Source organism: Saimiri boliviensis, chromosome 19, assembly GCF_048565385.1.
Source record: "Saimiri boliviensis isolate mSaiBol1 chromosome 19, mSaiBol1.pri, whole genome shotgun sequence".
In the NCBI taxonomy this organism is placed as follows: domain Eukaryota; kingdom Metazoa; phylum Chordata; class Mammalia; order Primates; family Cebidae; genus Saimiri; species Saimiri boliviensis.
In genome coordinates this window covers 9,659,104-9,675,591 of record NC_133467.1, presented here as the reverse complement: position 1 = coordinate 9,675,591, position 16,488 = coordinate 9,659,104, and the positions used below count along the sequence as shown (strand labels likewise).

Here is a 16,488-nt window from a genome sequence, read left to right as displayed (position 1 = left end):
CAGTATTTGATACAGCTGATTACACCTTCTCAAAACACTTTCACGAAGGTTTTTGTTTTTTGTTGAGTAGGTCTCAACAGTGAGCTTAAGATATTCAGTAAATCAAGCTGTAAACACATGTGCTGTCATCTAGGCTCTGTTGTTTCATTTCTAGAGCACAGGCAGAGCAGATTTAACATCATTCTTAAGGTACCTAGGATTTTAGGTACCTTAGAGCACAGGCAGAGCAGATTTAGCATCATTCTTAAGGTACCGCACATGAATGGTAAATTTTACGTATTGGCTTCAGCTGAAAGTCACTAACTGCATTAGCCCCTAACTAGAGTCAGCTTGTCCTTTGAAACCAGGCATTGACTTCTCTCTAGCTGTGAAAGTCCTAGATGGCATCATCTTTCCTTATAAGACTGTTTGTTTATGTGGAAAAGCTGTCGTGTAGTGTAGCAGCCATTTTCATCAATAATCTCAACTGGATTTCCATAGCTTCTACATTAGCACCTGCTGTTTCACCCTAAACTTTTATGTTACAGAGATGGCTTCCTTACTTAAACCTCATACAGCAACCTCTACTAGCTTCCAACTTTTCTTATGAGGCTTCCTCACATCTGTCAGCTTTCATGGAATTGAAGAGAGTTAGGCCTAGCTCTGGATTAGGCTTTGTCTAAGGGAACACTGGCCGGTTTGATTTTCTATCCAGACCACTCAAAACTTGCCCAATATCAGTAATGGGGCTGTTTTGCTATCTTACCATTTATGTGTTCACTGGACTAGTGCTTTTAATCTCCTTCATTAATTTTTCTTTTGCATTCATAACTTGTGTAATTGTTTGGCACAAGACTAGCTTTCAATCTATGTTGGCTTTTGACATGCCTTCCTCAGTAAGTGTAATCCTTTCTAGCTTTTGATTTAAAGTGAGAGACTTATAATTCTTCCTTTCACTTGAACACTTAGAGGCCATTGTTGGGTTATTAATAAGCTTAATTTCAAGATTCTTGTGTCTCAGGGAATAGGGAGGCCTGAGGAGACTGGGGAACGGGTGACTGGTGAAACAGAACACACACAACATTTATCAATGAAGTTTGCTGTCTCATAAGGGCAGTTTGTAGTGCCCCAAAGCAACTACAATAACAACATTAAAGGTCATTGAGCACAAGTCCCATAGCAATATAAAAACAATGACAACATTTGAAATATTGTGAGAATTACCAAAGTGTGACACAGAGACATGAAGTGAGTACATACTGTTGGAAAAATGGTGCTGATAGACTTTCCATCAACCGTTCATTTGTGAATACTGCAATTGTCTATGAAGTACAATAAAGCAAGACACAATAAAATGAGGTATACTGGTGTTCAGAGTCTGACTACCTCCTCCACTGCTAGGCCCATGAGCCAAGCACCTTGTTTTCCTAAATTGTTACAGTAGTTTCCAAATTGACTTCCCTGCTTCTGCATTTGCTTCCTTATAGTCTGTTCTCAACACGCCAGCCAGTGTGGTCCTATTACAATATAAGTCCAGTCATGTTACTCCTCAGCTAAACACTTTCCAGTGGTTTTCCACTTCATCCAGTTTAAAAGCCAAAGTCCTTACCGTGATTGACAATGCCGTCTACTCTCCCTATCCCATCCCCCTGACACTTTCCTGACATCGTCCCCTTTACTCCGTGGCTCCTTTGGTGTTCCAACAAGGCAGGGCATGTTTCTGCCTCTGTGGCTTTGCCCTTACTGGCATTTCCTTTGAGTTGAAAAACTCTTTCCCTCAATATTCTAATGGTTTGTGTCTTCACTTCATTTAGGTCCCCATTCAGATGTCAACTCTTAAGTGGGGTCTGACAACTCTGTTTAAAATGACAAATCTCCCCACTCCTGACTTTCAGCCCTTCCTGTTTCCTTTCTCTGCTTTTTTTCCCCCATAGCATCATCTGACATACTAAATATATTACTTTTTTATTTGTCAATTCCTGTACTAAATTTTGTCCTTCGTGAAGGCAGGAACTGTTATTTTTTTTTATTCATCTCTCTCCACTGTCTAGAATGTCTTTAGTACATGGTAGGTACTTCAAACAAACTTGTCCTAGGTCTGTTGAATTCAGAATCCACTGAAAAATAAGTGGATGTGTGGTTTTGCTTTATAGAAGACTGAATCTCACCATGGCAATGCCACCTCACAACAACCTTATCTGAGCTGTCAGCTGGCTTCCTGCTCTGACACCTGTGTCTTTTCTCATCTCTGTTTTGTGAGCATTTAGAACTTCTGATTTCTAGTTGAATCTCCTTCCTTTTACCAAAGTTTGTGTATCTGTAAACATTCTTCTCCACCGAAGTTCATTATTGAATGGAAATGTTGATTTGTAATGCTAGTGATGTAATAGTTCTGTTTATACTGTGCTTTGTTTTGTGCTTTTTAAAATTCATTTTCTTTGTGGCATTTTTAGGACAAGAAAGAGAGAGAAACCTCAGGAAGTTCTACTCGTTCATCTTCTATAAGATCAGCTTCATCAGAAAAGAGAAAACTGGTGAGTGTTTAGATCCTGTAACTCACTAGAAGTTATTTATACTGAAGTTTTAATTGACAGAGCATTTGTGATACAAATTCTTTCAGTGACTTTTTGATAGCCAGTAGAAAGTCAATGTTTGTTGTTTTCTTTCTTCTACACACCAAACCATTTATTAAGTTTTTTATTTCTTGTACTCTTAGGCCCTACCATGTAGAATTAGACAACACGGCTCCAAATTTAGACAGTTTTTAAATCTTCTCACATATATGGTTATATTTGTCTTATTTTATTTTATTTTTTTGAGACAGTGTCTTGCTCTGTTGCCCAGGCTAGAGTGCAGTGGTGCACTCTCCACCTCCAGTGTTCAAGTGATTCTGCCTCAACTCACTGCACCCTCCACCTCCACCTCCTGTGTTCAAGTGATTCTCCTGCCCCAGGCCCCTGAGTAGCTGGGATTACAGGTGCACACCACCAGGCCAGGCTAATTTTTGTATTTTTAGTAGAGACGGGGTTTTACCTTGTTGGCCAGGATGGTCTTAAACTCCTGACCTCAAGTGATCCACCCGCCTCAGCCTCCCAAAAGTTAAATTTGTCTCCTTTTGAGGTAGCCAAGGCAGATGCATTGTTTGCATTTTCAGATTCAGAAATTGAAATCTAGAAGGTTAAGTGACTTTTCTAAGGCCGCAAAACTGTGTACAGCAACAGAGCCAAGTCCAGAGTTATTTCCACTATCATACAAATAATTAGAAACAGTGACAGCAGATGAAACACATTAAGCTAATCCATAGGCAAGTGGTAAAAGTACTTACCACATTCGAGTTGAAGTTATGTACATATCCAGGATAGCTATGTGGGTATATAAGATAAGGTAGTGAAAGTTCCGGGGTGCAGAATTGTGTTTTTAAGAATTTACTTGCTTGTTTTCATATAATTAAGCTGCTGTTTCTATTTATTTTTGCAATATTAACCTCCATAAAACACTAGTTTCATCCCATTTCTCCTCTACTGGAGATCTCTACTCGCTACCCATTCAGGGCTGTCTTAAATTTGTTCATACCTTAACTATCCAGTTTTCTTTCTTTGTTTTTTTCTTCCCCTTCTTCCTTGAAAGAGGCCCTCTGCCTTTAGCTAGGCTGGTTTATTTTCTTTCTGCTGAATTTATACCAGTTATCCTCAGCTTCTTAGAATGCCTTCTTCTTTTACCCATCTTTCAAGCTTTATTATTTATGATTATTTTGTCCACCTGTTTTTCTAGGTACCTTTCCTCTTTAGGTGTTGGATATTTTGAACTGTTTTACCACTTTTTGACTCTTCTGTTTTGACACTTAGTTATATCCTTATATTAGGTTATTTGTACATGTTCTACTTCTCTTGTCTTTATTCTTATATGTAAAACGATAAGCTCTAAGCTCTTTAGGACATGAATTATATTTTATGTCTCTCTTACCTTTCTTGTGCTTGGCCCTGTTTCCTCAGAGTATGTAGAGAGATAGGATGGTAGCATAGAGAGACTCAGACAGAACTGGTTTCAGATGACTGCTCTGCTGCAGACTTGCTCTGTGACTTTGAGAGGGATACCTAGCTCTGTTTGAGCTTTGTGAAACAGGGATGATGATACTATCTGTCTGACGGGATTATTGGAAGTGTTAAGTAAATTATTGTGTCAGCCTATTCACTATCATAAACTGTAGAAAAAAATATGTACCAGTGTACAATTTATGTTTCCTAAATGATAGACCTTTTTTTAAAAAAAGTTTCAGAAATCAGATCATGCAGATACTCTGTACTGTAATACAAAAAGAAGACAAGAACTGAAAAGGTAAATTTCTCCTTTTTCTTTTTACTATTTTGGTTTAGAATTATGAGACTAAATATTTAGATTTGGAAAATTTTTATTTACTTTGAAGAGTAACTGTTTTGCATGCAAATATCTCTAGCTATATCACAGATTATGATTTTAGAATTATCTTAATATTACTATAAATTTAAGAAAAATTTAAGTGAAATAAGTTTATGAAAACTGTCATGTAAATTACACTCAAATGTACATTTTTATCTCAAGTGATTTGATTTTGGCACATGATTATAAGATATATAACTTCATTACATATCCTAGTGAGATGAGTTAGGAGGCTAATTTAGAAATTTTGGATAAATCATTTTCAGATACTACCCATGAAGTGCATATGTATCTTACAGAATTAAGATGGCTCTAAAATCATGTTGATTAACCAGAATGTGGTTATAGCTAGAGAACTTGGGGAATGATGGTCAAAATATTGGAAATTATTGTTCTTTAATTTTTGCACTTTTTGGATACAAATTTCAGTGAATTTTGTGGTGCAGGAATTACTTGTTGCTAATGGTGGTAAATAAGTATAGAAAGTTACAATGTGTGATAAAACCTGGTGATATCAAGGTTTCTACAAAAATAGGAAGTTAAGGGAAAACAAGTAAGATGGCATTATATGTTAAAAGTTTGCCGGGCGTGGTGGCTCAAGCCTGTAATCCCAGCACTTTGGGAGGCCGAGGCGGGTGGATCACGAGGTCGAGAGATCGAGACCATCCTGGTCAACATGGTGAAACCCCGTCTCTACTAAAAGTGCAAAAAATTAGCTGGGCATGGTGGCACGTGCCTGTAATCCCAGCTACTCAGGAGGCTGAGGCAGGAGAATTGCCTGAGCCCAGGAGGCGGAGGTTGCGGTGAGCCGAGATCGCGCCATTGCACTCCAGCCTGGGTAACAAGGGCGAAACTCCGTCTCAAAAAAAAAAAAAAAAAAGTTCTGCTTCCGAAACAATCTCAGTTAGTGTTTGCTGAAAATGAAAAACAAAAAAATTCAACTCGCCTGTGACTTTTCTTCAGTTTTTCTTCTGAATCATCTCCTGTTTTTTGGTGATACTTGCTTCTGTGTTACTCTCGAAGTATATTCTTTCACAAATATTATGTTGACTCTCCCTTGCTACATGTTTTGGACTATTTTAATGCCTTTTAGACTGATCTCCTTATTATTATTATTTTTAAATTTTTAATTCTAAAACACTGCTTGACCTTAAACAAGTTACCTTTTGTTTAAGGGCACATTTTTTAGTCCTTGATCTTACATCCATATGTAAGAGAGTAAAGTATAAAATGTTCTGTAAAAATCTCCCTATTCAACTCTAGAGAAGTTTCTGAAATGGGTGTGCAAATAGTGAAAGCTGTAATACAGATGAAAAATTAGAGATAATTTTATCATCTGGAAAGGCAGTTAACATTGCACCATTACCGTAATTCTAGCTCCGTGGTTTAAATACTTAGAAATGTATTAGCAATAAAAATATAAGCAAGAAGCTGAGCACAGTGGGTCATACTTGTATTCCCAGCACTTTGGGAGGCCAAGGTGGGAGGAAGGCTTGAGGCCAGGAGTTCAAGACCAGCTTGGGAAATGTAGTAAGACCTCATCTCTACACACACAAATTTTTTTTTTCTATTTTTTTTTAAATTTAAATTTAATTACAAGTTTTAAAATCTGGGACTAGTTTTCTTTATTTTTTCTTTCTCTCTTTCTTTCTTTCTTTTCTTTTTTTTTTTTTTAAACAACTTAAATGCTAACTTCAGCCCAGGATTGATTTTTTTCACAACCAAACTAAAAATTACTACATGGGAACATCAATGCAACACACAAGTAAGATTTGTAAACTCAAGGCAAAAACTTAACAGTTAATGATCATGGTAAGGGACATTGCCAAAGAGCTCCTGATGCCTCAGTGAAGTTTGAAAGAAACTGCCTTTGCTGAAGGCAGAGAAGAAATATGCAAGCAATCCTGCTTCAAAGAAATTTGCATAGAAATAATGCTACAGCTGTTATCACAAGTGAAATTGCAAAGCCTCAGCAGTTCAAGTCTATCCACAAAGCACCAAATGTTAAATTGGAGCCAAGGTAGGATTTGAACATTGAATTTTCAGCTATGTAACTCTCAGAGCATCACAATTTCAGGTGTGGAAACCAACTAGTAGGAAAGCTCTTTTAAAAACATAAATTTTATGCACTGTAAATTCTAAAACAAGGCAGACACTTCTGCATTATTGTTTGAATTTCTGAAGGGCACCACAAGGCATCAGGGTCTCTTTTAAAGTCACTCGCTGAAACAGTTCTGTCTTCCTAATTTTGGTAGCCCCCTTTGGTGGTTCTCTAGCCTCTGCACGTACTGAAGCACACCACTGTTTGTAGAATGACTGCTTATGTTAAATCCAGTTGTGGCCTGAGTAGCACGAAGCAGCTGTTTCCTGGGCATCTCCTGTCTCTTTGGCATGGGAGGTTTCTCAGTCACTTCTCTTCGTACCCCACCCCCTGCCCCCTTCCATTCAGGAGAGCCTCCAGAGCTCTTGGCATGAAGGGCCCCTAACTCTGGGCCCCACACAGGAGGCCACATATGGAAGCTCTATTCCTCTAGCTCCCTCTGCTGGAAACCAAAGTGACAGTTTGTTGCAAAGACATGTAGAAACAGATGATACATAGATGCATTCTTGTACATATTTACTTAATTTAGAACCTGGGACTTTTTACGGTCGCTCTCCAAACCTTTTATGGTGGGTGATGGACTACGCAGCAGCTCTGAAGGAGCACAGTTTCTTTCTATCGGAAGAAAAGGATTTGTATACATAATTATGTACATCAAGACAAATTTGTAATGAAAAATGAAAGTAAGATGAAGGGCCCAGAAACCTGCATTTTATTGACACTGCCATTTTCCCACAGAGAATCTTAGAAAACCATCACCTGTTTTCTTTTAAGTAATTGGAAGAGCCCACTTGTATTCCTGAATCATTTTTTTTAGAAAAGTGCCAGTGACGATTGACAGTCACACTTTTAAAGGTTAAAACAGTGGCTACCTGCAGCCTACATCTCCATACCCTCTTCTACCTGCCCAGTGGCCATCAGTTCCCTTAAAGTCACTGTCTCCTTCTATTCTCCTATTACTATGAGAACTGAAATTTTCAAGCAGAAAAAAAAGTCTAGTTACAAGTAAGTGGCAGCTCAAATGAAGCCCTTTGGCTGTGATTTTTCCTGTTCAATCCATACTGCAGAGATACCAGGATGAACCACCATTTTGGTTCCCAAGTTTTGTTCAAGAACTCATATAAAATATTTCACATAAATGACTTTTAATCCTCATCTTCGTCCTCTTGTTTGTCCTAGTTAATTTGGAAGTAACGTAATTTATAACCCCTTTTGCTGTTAGCAGTTACACACACACAATCATGTAGATTTTTCTTCTGCAAATATTTCTTATTTCAAATACCTTTTGGAAAGAGGCATCTCAGAAGTCAAGGTGATCTTGCCCTTGCTCCTTTTGATCACTACCCCTCTACCTACATTCTTAGCTTTTCTGTTCACTTTGATCCTCTTTTGCAAAAACTGCTCAAAGTTGACAGCATCCATGCTTCCATATTCTATGGGGTGGGTGCAGTCAACGGTGAACTTCAGAACCTGCTGCTTTTTTTGTCCCCCCCCCCACCTTACCACAAGGTTTTTCATGGGCACCATGGTGGCAGGGGAGGCAGAAAGGGGTTTTTTTTGTTTTTTATTTTTTTGTTTTTTTGGGTTTTTTTTGAGACGGAGTCTCACTCTGTGCCCAGGCTGGAGTGCAGTGGCCCAATTTCAGCTCACTGCCGCCTCCAACACCTGGGCTCAAGCAGTCTTTCCATCTCAGCCTCCTGAGTAGCTGGGACTACAGTAATTAGTCCCAGCTACTGGGACCACCATGCCCAGCTAATTTTTGTATTTTTTTATAGAGACGGGGTTTTGCCATGTTGCCCAGGCTAGTCTCAAACTCCTGAGCTCAAGTGACCTGCCCACCTCTGCCTCCCAAGACACTGGAATTATGTTAGCTACCACACCCAGCCTACAAAAAGTTTTTTAAAAATTAGCCGAGTGTCGTGGTGGCACATGCCTGTATTCCTACCTACTCGGAGGCTGACCCTGGAGGATCGTCTGAACCCACGAGTTCCAGGCTGCAGTTTGATGTGATCTTGCCACTGTACTTTAGCCTGGGTGATAGATTGAGACTCTGTCAAAGAAAAAAAGACATACATACATTCATGCATGCATATATGATGAAAACTCAGGTGAGACTCCTATAAAAACTTTATTTACAGTTTGTTCTTACATAATTAATTATTTGAGAAATCACTTGTTTAGTGTTTCTCTTTTGCTGGGATATAACCTAATTCAGAGTAAACACCCTATCTGCTCTGTCCTCTACTGGCTCTCTCAGGTGCCTACCAAGTGATGGCACTGAAAAGGCACAGATTTACTGATAGAAATTATTAGATTGTGTTTGATTGACATTTTTCCCCTTTTTTTCTGACTACAAAGTAGTATCTACTTTTATTAAGCAGGAAAATATAATTATCACCTCTTGCAATTGGTGTTTGTAACATTTTAGCACATTTCTCTCTGGCCTTTTTACCATGCTTGTTTGAAGTGTTGAAATCATATTATGTGTACAGATTTGTATCATGCTTATTTTTTGCTTTTCAATGTGTTTTATGTCACTGAAGACTTTTCATAAACATCCTTTTAAAAAACTGTGCTCTTTCATCATATGAATATATCACTTTTTAAAGTCATTTCCAAAATTTTAGCAGTTACTTTGTACCTGATTGTTTTTCTATTATAAGTAATCCTGAACTGAATATCTTTTAATATTTTTTTTAATATCTTATTTTTTCACCTTGGCTATACCAATTCTAAAATAGGAATTTCAGACATAAAAATGACTATTTTTGGAGTTTCTAATTTATATTAAGATTTCTTTGTAGAACTGTTAGGTGGTTTAACATTTCCACTAGTGACATGCGAGAGTCCATTTTACCACCCCTCGCCGGTATTTAATGTTATTGTAAAGTCTTTGCTAATTCAATAGAAGAAAATGGTATGCTATTATTATCCTTAGTGTTGTCCAGGCATCCCCAAACTACGGCCCCTGGCCGCATGCGGCCCCCTGAGGCCATTTATCCAGCTCCCCCGCCGCACTTCAGGAAGGGGCACCTCTTTCACTGGTGGTCAGTGAGAGGAGCACAGTATGTGGCGGCCCTCCAACTGTCTGAGGGACAGTGAACTGGCCCCCTGTGTAAAAAGTTTGGGGACACCTGGTGTTGTCTATGGTTACTAGAGAAGTCAAACTTTTTTCAAATGTTTTTTAGCTATTTTCTTTTATTAAATTTCTGTTTATGCCCTATTATAGAATCTTAGTCCTTTTTGACGAGCTTTTTATCTACTAAGGCTAGTAAGCTTATTAACATTTTATTTAGCTTGAAATTAGTATATCTAGCAATATTTCCCAGTTCTTTTAATTTTTATTAATTTTTAATATGCTAAAGTTTTAAAGTAAATAGTCACATATTATCAGTGTTTTACTTTGTTTTTTCTCCCACTGTTTTTAAGTTTAGGAAGTTCTCTATTAAAAAATGAGGCTAGGTATAGTGGTTCATGCCTGTAGCCTCAGCACACTGGGGAGGGTAACGTGGGCAGATCCCTTGAGCCCAGGAGTTCGACCAGCCTAGGCAACATGGTAAAACCCTATCTCTACAAAAAAAAAAAAAAAAAATTGGTCTGGTGCAGTGGCTCATGCCTGTAATCCCAGAACTTTGGAAGACTGAGGCGGGCAGATCACAAGGTCAAGAGATTGAGACCATTTTGGCCAACATGGTGAAACTCTGTTTCTACTAAAAATACAAAAATTGGCTGGGCGTGGTTGCACGTACCTGTAGTGCCAGCTACTTGGGAGGCAGAGGCAGGCAAATTGCTTTTACCCAGGAGGCAGAGGTTGCAGCGAGCTGAGATCAAGTCATTGCACTCCAGCCTGGCAACAGACGGAGACTCCATCTCAAAAAAAAAAAAAAAAAAAAAAATTAGCTGGATGTGGTAGAGTGCACCTATAGTTTTAGCTACTGGGGATGCTGAGGCAGGAGGATCTGTTGAGCCTGGTATGTTGAGTCTGGAGTAAGCAAAGATTGTGCCACTGCATTACAGCCTGGGTGACAAAATGAGACGCTGTCTCAAAAAAAGCAAAAGAGAAATCAGATAGGCCTGGTACAGTGGCTCACACCTGTAATCCTAGCACCTTGGGAGGCTGAGGCAAGTGGATCTCTTGAGCTCAGGAGTTTGAGACCAGCCTGGGCAACATGGCAAAACCTTGTCTCTACAAAAAAATTACAAAAATTAGCTAGGCATAGTGGCATGCACTTATAGTCCTAGTTATGTGGTAGTCTGGGAGGTAGGAGGATTGCTTGAGCCTGGAAGGTTGAAGCTGCAGTAAGCCATGTTTGTACCACTGCACTCTAGCCTAGTCAAGAGAGTGAGACTCCATCTCAAAAAAAAAAAAGAAATCAGACATAGTTTTTTTTTTTTCTTTTTTTTTTTTTCTTGAGACGGAATCTCTCTCTGTTGCCAGGCTGGAGTGCAGTGGCACGAACTTTGCTCACGGCAACCTCTGCCTCCCAGGTTCAAGCGATTCTCCTGCCTCAACCTCCCAAGTAGCTGGGACTACAGGCGTGAGCCACCATGCCCAGCTAATTTTTTGTATTTTTAGTTTCACCATGTTGGCCAGGATGGTCTCGATCTCTTGACCTCATGATCTGCCCGCCTTGGCCTCCCAAAGTGCTGAGATTATAGGCATGAGCTACCATGCCTGGCTATGTTTTCTTTTTCTTTGCTAGTTTTTAAAGGTTTAATATAAAGTACAAAATTATTATGATAATAATAATTATTTTACACTTAAGTGTTTATTTGGAATATATTGTTTGGTACTATTTAAAGTTGTAACTTTTTTTTTCCAAATAGCAAACTAACACCACTTAGTGAGTAATTCTTTCCACTTCATTCTTAATGTAGCTATTTCTTACTTTTTATGAAGCCTAGTATCAGCCTATTTCTGTTATTTCTAACTAAAATGATAAAGTGCAACATTACGTATAATTATAATGTAACCTGGGTTTCTGTGCTGTTTTACAGATTGAATATAGAAATTGACACTCTCAGAAAGAGACCAAAAATCAGTTCTTCATCCCAAGGACCTATTAAACTCCAAGAAGCATCATATTCAAATGATAATCAAATTATTTCACAGGGTCCTTCTTCAAATGGAACTAAAAAAGACATATGTAAATGTGTAGATATTAAACCTAAAGATATCAAATTGACAAATGCTAGGAGCAAGCTTGACCATGAAATTAAAAGCCTTAGTAGTCCTAAGATTGCCAGTGATGTGAAACCTAAAGCCGAAGGCCAAGCAAGTGAAAATAAGTGGTCTCATTTACTTATTCAGAGAGAGAAGATGAAAGAACTCAAGAAAGAAAGAAACAATAAATTTAGAGACAATTCTGAAAAATGTGTCTTGGAGAAATGGAAGAGAAACCAATTTTCTCAGGATTATAATTCCAACAAGATGATTAAGGAACCCTTGGAATCTAGAAGACAGAAGATCAGCTTCAAAATCCCTATAAAATCCCGTGACACCCTCCAGAAACTTGTAGAAGAAAATGTCTTCAGTTTAGATTCTAACAAGTCAAAGACTAAGCAGGAAGAAAAACAATACCTGGAAAGCTCCCAGGTTTCATTAAATGTGAATAGGCAGAAAACTGAACAATTACTTTCAGATTCCACATATAAGGAGACTGTCCATGAATGGAAACGAAAACATCATTATGACCATCAAGAAAGTAATGATTCATGTTCTAGTGAAAACCTAACCCAGGTAAGGTGGTAAAACATGAGGAATATAAGGTTCTAACTTAGAGTTTATTAATATAGTTAAGCTTTTTCTATAATTTTTTTTCATTTTTTATTTTTGAGATAGGGTCTTACTCTGTTGCTCAAGCTGGAGTATAGTGGCACGATCCTGGCTCACTGCAACCTTGACCTCCTAGTTTCAAGCAATCCTTCTGCCTCAGCCTACCCAGTAGCTGGGGCTGTAGGCACACATCACCACACTGGGCTAAATTTGGTATTTTTTGTAGAGATGAGGTTTCAGCATATTGCTTAAGCTGGTCTTGGACTTCTGGGCTCAAGTAGTCCACCCACCTCAGCCTCCCAAAGTGCAGGGATTACAGGTGTGAGCCACTGCACCTGGCCTTTTTAATTGTTTGTATTACTGATGATAGTCATAGATAGCTGATTCAGATTTATTCATAAAGATACATGTTGGTTTCTTTATTTTACTCTCTTTAATTCCAATTTTTTTAGGAAGATATTTTGGGAGATATGAAAGATTCATAATAGAAGGGAATGTGCAAAAATGTGGTGAGAAGCAATTACAGATAGTCCTTTGGAAAAAGTACTGTATGCTGGAGAACGCTCAGGGGACAATATTCTGAATAGTCTTTAAACAGATTTTTTTTTTTTTTCAGTGTCACTGTGTGCCAGGCACTGCATTAGAATATCTTGTAAGAGATAACACAGTCTGTTTTCAGGGACTTACTCAAGTGAGGAGAGACACAAGCAATTTCCTTAAATATGAAAGTAAAGTACTTATCACTTAATAAGAGAATATACAGCAGGGATTAATACAGCTTTTGTACATCATGGAAGAATTATTTTAGAAAGGTATACTGGAGGGGCCTGGGTTACGGTGGCTCATGCTGATTAATCCCAGTATTTTGGGAGGCCCAGGCAAGCATATTGCCTGAGGCCAGGAATTCAAGACCATCCTGGGTAACATACTGAGATGGATCTCTACAAAAAAATAAAAAATTAGCTGGGTGTGATGGTGTGAGTCTCTGGTCCCAGCTATTCAGGTGGCTGAGATGGGAGGATCACTTGAGCCCACGAATTCAAGGTTATGGTGAGCTGATCATGCCACTGCACTCCAACCTAGGTGATAGAAGGAACCCTTGTCTCAAAACAACAAACAAACAAACAAAAAAACGGTTTACTGGAGGCCGGAGGGAGTAACATGTAAACAAACCTAAAGAATGAGTAGAAGTTAGCTGGAGGTGAAATGAGGTGGAATGGGAGAAGCAGGGATATTTTAGGCAGAGGGAGCTACATGAGCAGGGATCTGGGCTTGAAAGCTTGGCATGTCTATTTCACTTTAATATTATGTAATGTAATTGGCATTTGTGGACTACTTTGAGAACCTAATCTCTATAACTTTGTTTCTATGGCAGATAAAGTTACTTACCTTCTTGAGAACTTTTTAGAACTGTGGAACCTCAGAACTTTAGAACTTCATAAATTCTGAAACTTAGAGACCACTGATAAACAGGGATGGTTAAGCCTACCTGCTTTTAGGTATTAAGACTGTGAATTGCAATGATAAAATATTTCTTAGGAAAAATGGAGGAATTATAACTAAGAAGGCCAGAAGAGCATGGGAGTGAGTATTTTTAGCTTAAGTGAACTTGAAGGGGCCCAAAGAGGGCAAGAATTGAGTTTGAATTGACTTTGTTTTCACTGCTTTCTTGAAGGAAAGAACCTCCAGTTTTTCTTCTTGTGTTATAACCGTTTCTCTAGAGTAGAATGAAAGAAAGGAACTTGAAGTTGCCAGTATGTTCCGTGATCATCATTGTGTCATTGCCTGGTTTTCCTATTGTGCTGTACGTCTAAGGAATGGTATGAGAAATCTTTGCAGTGCATCTTACAGTTTCTTTTGGTCTTTGTGTAGAATTACTACACAAACCAAAAGTGATACATCGCAAGAATATTAAGTTGCAAAAGAAGCACTTTTTGCCTGATCACTTTCCACTTACTGGAATTCAGACTCTACAAGTAAATATTGTCCTTATGTTGTATATATTATCTTCAGCATATTATTGACAGCAGATAATCATCTTAATACCGTGTTTGTTTTTATGTTTTACCCACTAATTCCTAGGTCTTTATTATCCTAAAATAATGAGTGTACTCTATAAGGAAAATAATTGTATTTTCTGGATTCAGTAATCCTGTTATGCTTTCTAAAGAAAAAATAACTTCTTTTGTTTCTTAGGTTTTATAGTTCTTTGATACAGACCCCTCTCAAATTGAAAACCTCTCCCTCACTGAAAATTAGTGTCCTAGATATTTATGGTTTATAGAGCACTTTTTATTTTATTTTTTGAGACGGAGTCTTGCTCTGTCACCCAGGCTGGAATGCAGTGGGGCAATCTTGGCTCACTACAAACTTTGCCTGCCAGGTTCAGGTGATTCTCCTGCCTCAGCCTCCTGAGTAGCTGGGATGAGAGGCATGTACTACCATGCTTGACTAGTATTTTTGTATTTTTAGTAGAGATGAGGTTTCATCATGTTGATCAGGCTGGTCTCAAATTCCTGACCTTGTGATCTGCCTGCCTCGGCCTCCCAAAGTGCTGGGATTACTGGCGTGAGCCAACACGCCTGGCCTATAGACCACTTTTAAAAACAGCATCCCATTTAATTCTTAAAAGGCTATAAGGTAGGAATTTATTCCTTTATCAAACATCTGTTAAAGGTACCTATTATGTATCAGACAATTTCCTAGGTGCTAGGGATTTAGAGATGAGTAAGATGATTGTTAGCCTCAAGAAGTTTCCAAGGAGTCATATTAGTAAGTAAAAATATATGATTATACTATATTGAAGTAAATATCGGAGTCCTAATAATTGGGTGTGATATTAGTATAAATCTCTGGGTGAGTTAAAGAAGGGCTTACTAAAGTGGCGATACTAAAGCCTGATCTCGAAGGACATGTGGAGTGAAGAATAGAAGTATTGTCCAGCTATGGTAGGGGGCCAGTGTGTGTAACGGCACAGAGTTGTGAAATTGCATGGGCAGAAAGGTACATGAGCACACAGGTTGTCAGTATCACTAGAGTCGAGATGGGTAGAGAATCTATAGGAAATGGTGTTGGAGAGAAACCCGGGGTCTCTAGACAGTGGACGATTTTGTATCTCATGGGAAAGACTGGTTTTTGTCTTGTATCTTGTAAATGGAAGAGAGCCACTGAACGACAATCAGGGAAATATAGTTGTGTTTTCCATTTGGAATCATTTCGGTAGATAAAACCGTTATTATCTGTGTTATGATACTCCCTTTTGTCATCCTCAGGAAAAGCTTTATCCCAACTTATGTGTTTAATGAAGTATGATAGGAGAGGCAAACAGTTAAGTGCATTAACTTTGCTGGATTGTTGGGTGTTAGAAACTTCATCAAAGTCATTGGAGGTGGCCCACGGACAGGGAGCAAAGTAATATTACAGTAACCAAAGGAAGAGAATAAAGAGATGTAGAATGTCAAAAGCCACAAGAAGTTCTGATAATAACCTCTGGCTTGTTTGGCACTTCTTAAAGAGAACTTTAAAAATCAGTAAGTTTTTTTTTTGTCTTTTTTTTTTTTTTCATTTTTGTGGAGAACGGGGTCTCGCTATATTGCCCAGGCAGGTCTCGAACTCCTGGGCTCAAGCTATCCTCCCGCCTCTGCCTCCCTAAGAGCTGGGATTACAGGCGTTAGCCACAGCGCCTGGCGATCAGTAAGATTTAAAGTTATATGGAGAAGGGACTCTGAATCTCAGGGTCATGGAATAGTGAAGCGGTAATGAGCCTATGTGTGTGAAGTATATGTTATTATATCATGTGAAGTTTGATGTTGGGTGGAAGCCGAATTCCCAGTAAAGCTTTTAGCTGAAAAGTTAGGGTGGAAGCTGAATTCTCAGTAAAGTATTTCTACATATGATGTACTTGTCGAAAGAGTGTTTAGGCAGGTGCAGTGGCTCACACCTTAATCCCAGCACTTTGAGAGGCTGAGGTGGGCAGATCACTTGGGGTCAGGAGTTTGAGACCAGCTTGACCAACATGGGGAAACCCTGTCTCTACTAAAAATACAAAAGTTAGCCAGGTGTGATGGCACATGCCTGTAGTCCCAGCTACTCGGGAGGCTGAGGCAGAAGAATGGCTTGAACCCAGGAGGTAGAGGTTGTAGTGATCTCAGATCATGCCGCTACACTCCAGCCTGGGCAACATAGCGACACTCTGTTTCAAAAAAAGAAAAAAGAG

At 38.8% G+C, this 16,488-nt stretch overlaps 1 protein-coding gene and 1 pseudogene across 10 annotated transcripts in view; one reads left to right on the top strand and one right to left on the bottom strand.

Annotated features, from left to right (window-relative positions):
• The window catches only part of SWT1 (SWT1 RNA endoribonuclease homolog), a 92,004-nt gene that overhangs the window by 5,460 nt on the left and 70,056 nt on the right, over positions 1-16,488 (top strand). For 9 of the 10 annotated variants that reach the window (XR_012514999.1, XM_010336019.2, XM_074389741.1 and 6 more), the window contains exons 3-5: positions 2,433-2,513; positions 4,250-4,314; positions 11,495-12,236. Coding sequence is in view for 9 of the 10 variants with exons in the window: in XM_010336019.2 (XP_010334321.1) it covers positions 2,433-2,513; positions 4,250-4,314; positions 11,495-12,236 (888 nt within the window). In the remaining variant the exon portion in view is untranslated. Of the gene's footprint in view, positions 1-2,432; positions 2,514-4,249; positions 4,315-6,193; positions 6,416-11,494; positions 12,237-16,488 lie in introns of those variants that run through there. The other variant, XM_074389743.1, reaches the window with a different exon arrangement.
• LOC101029223 (large ribosomal subunit protein eL22 pseudogene) lies at positions 7,642-8,023 on the bottom strand (annotated as a pseudogene).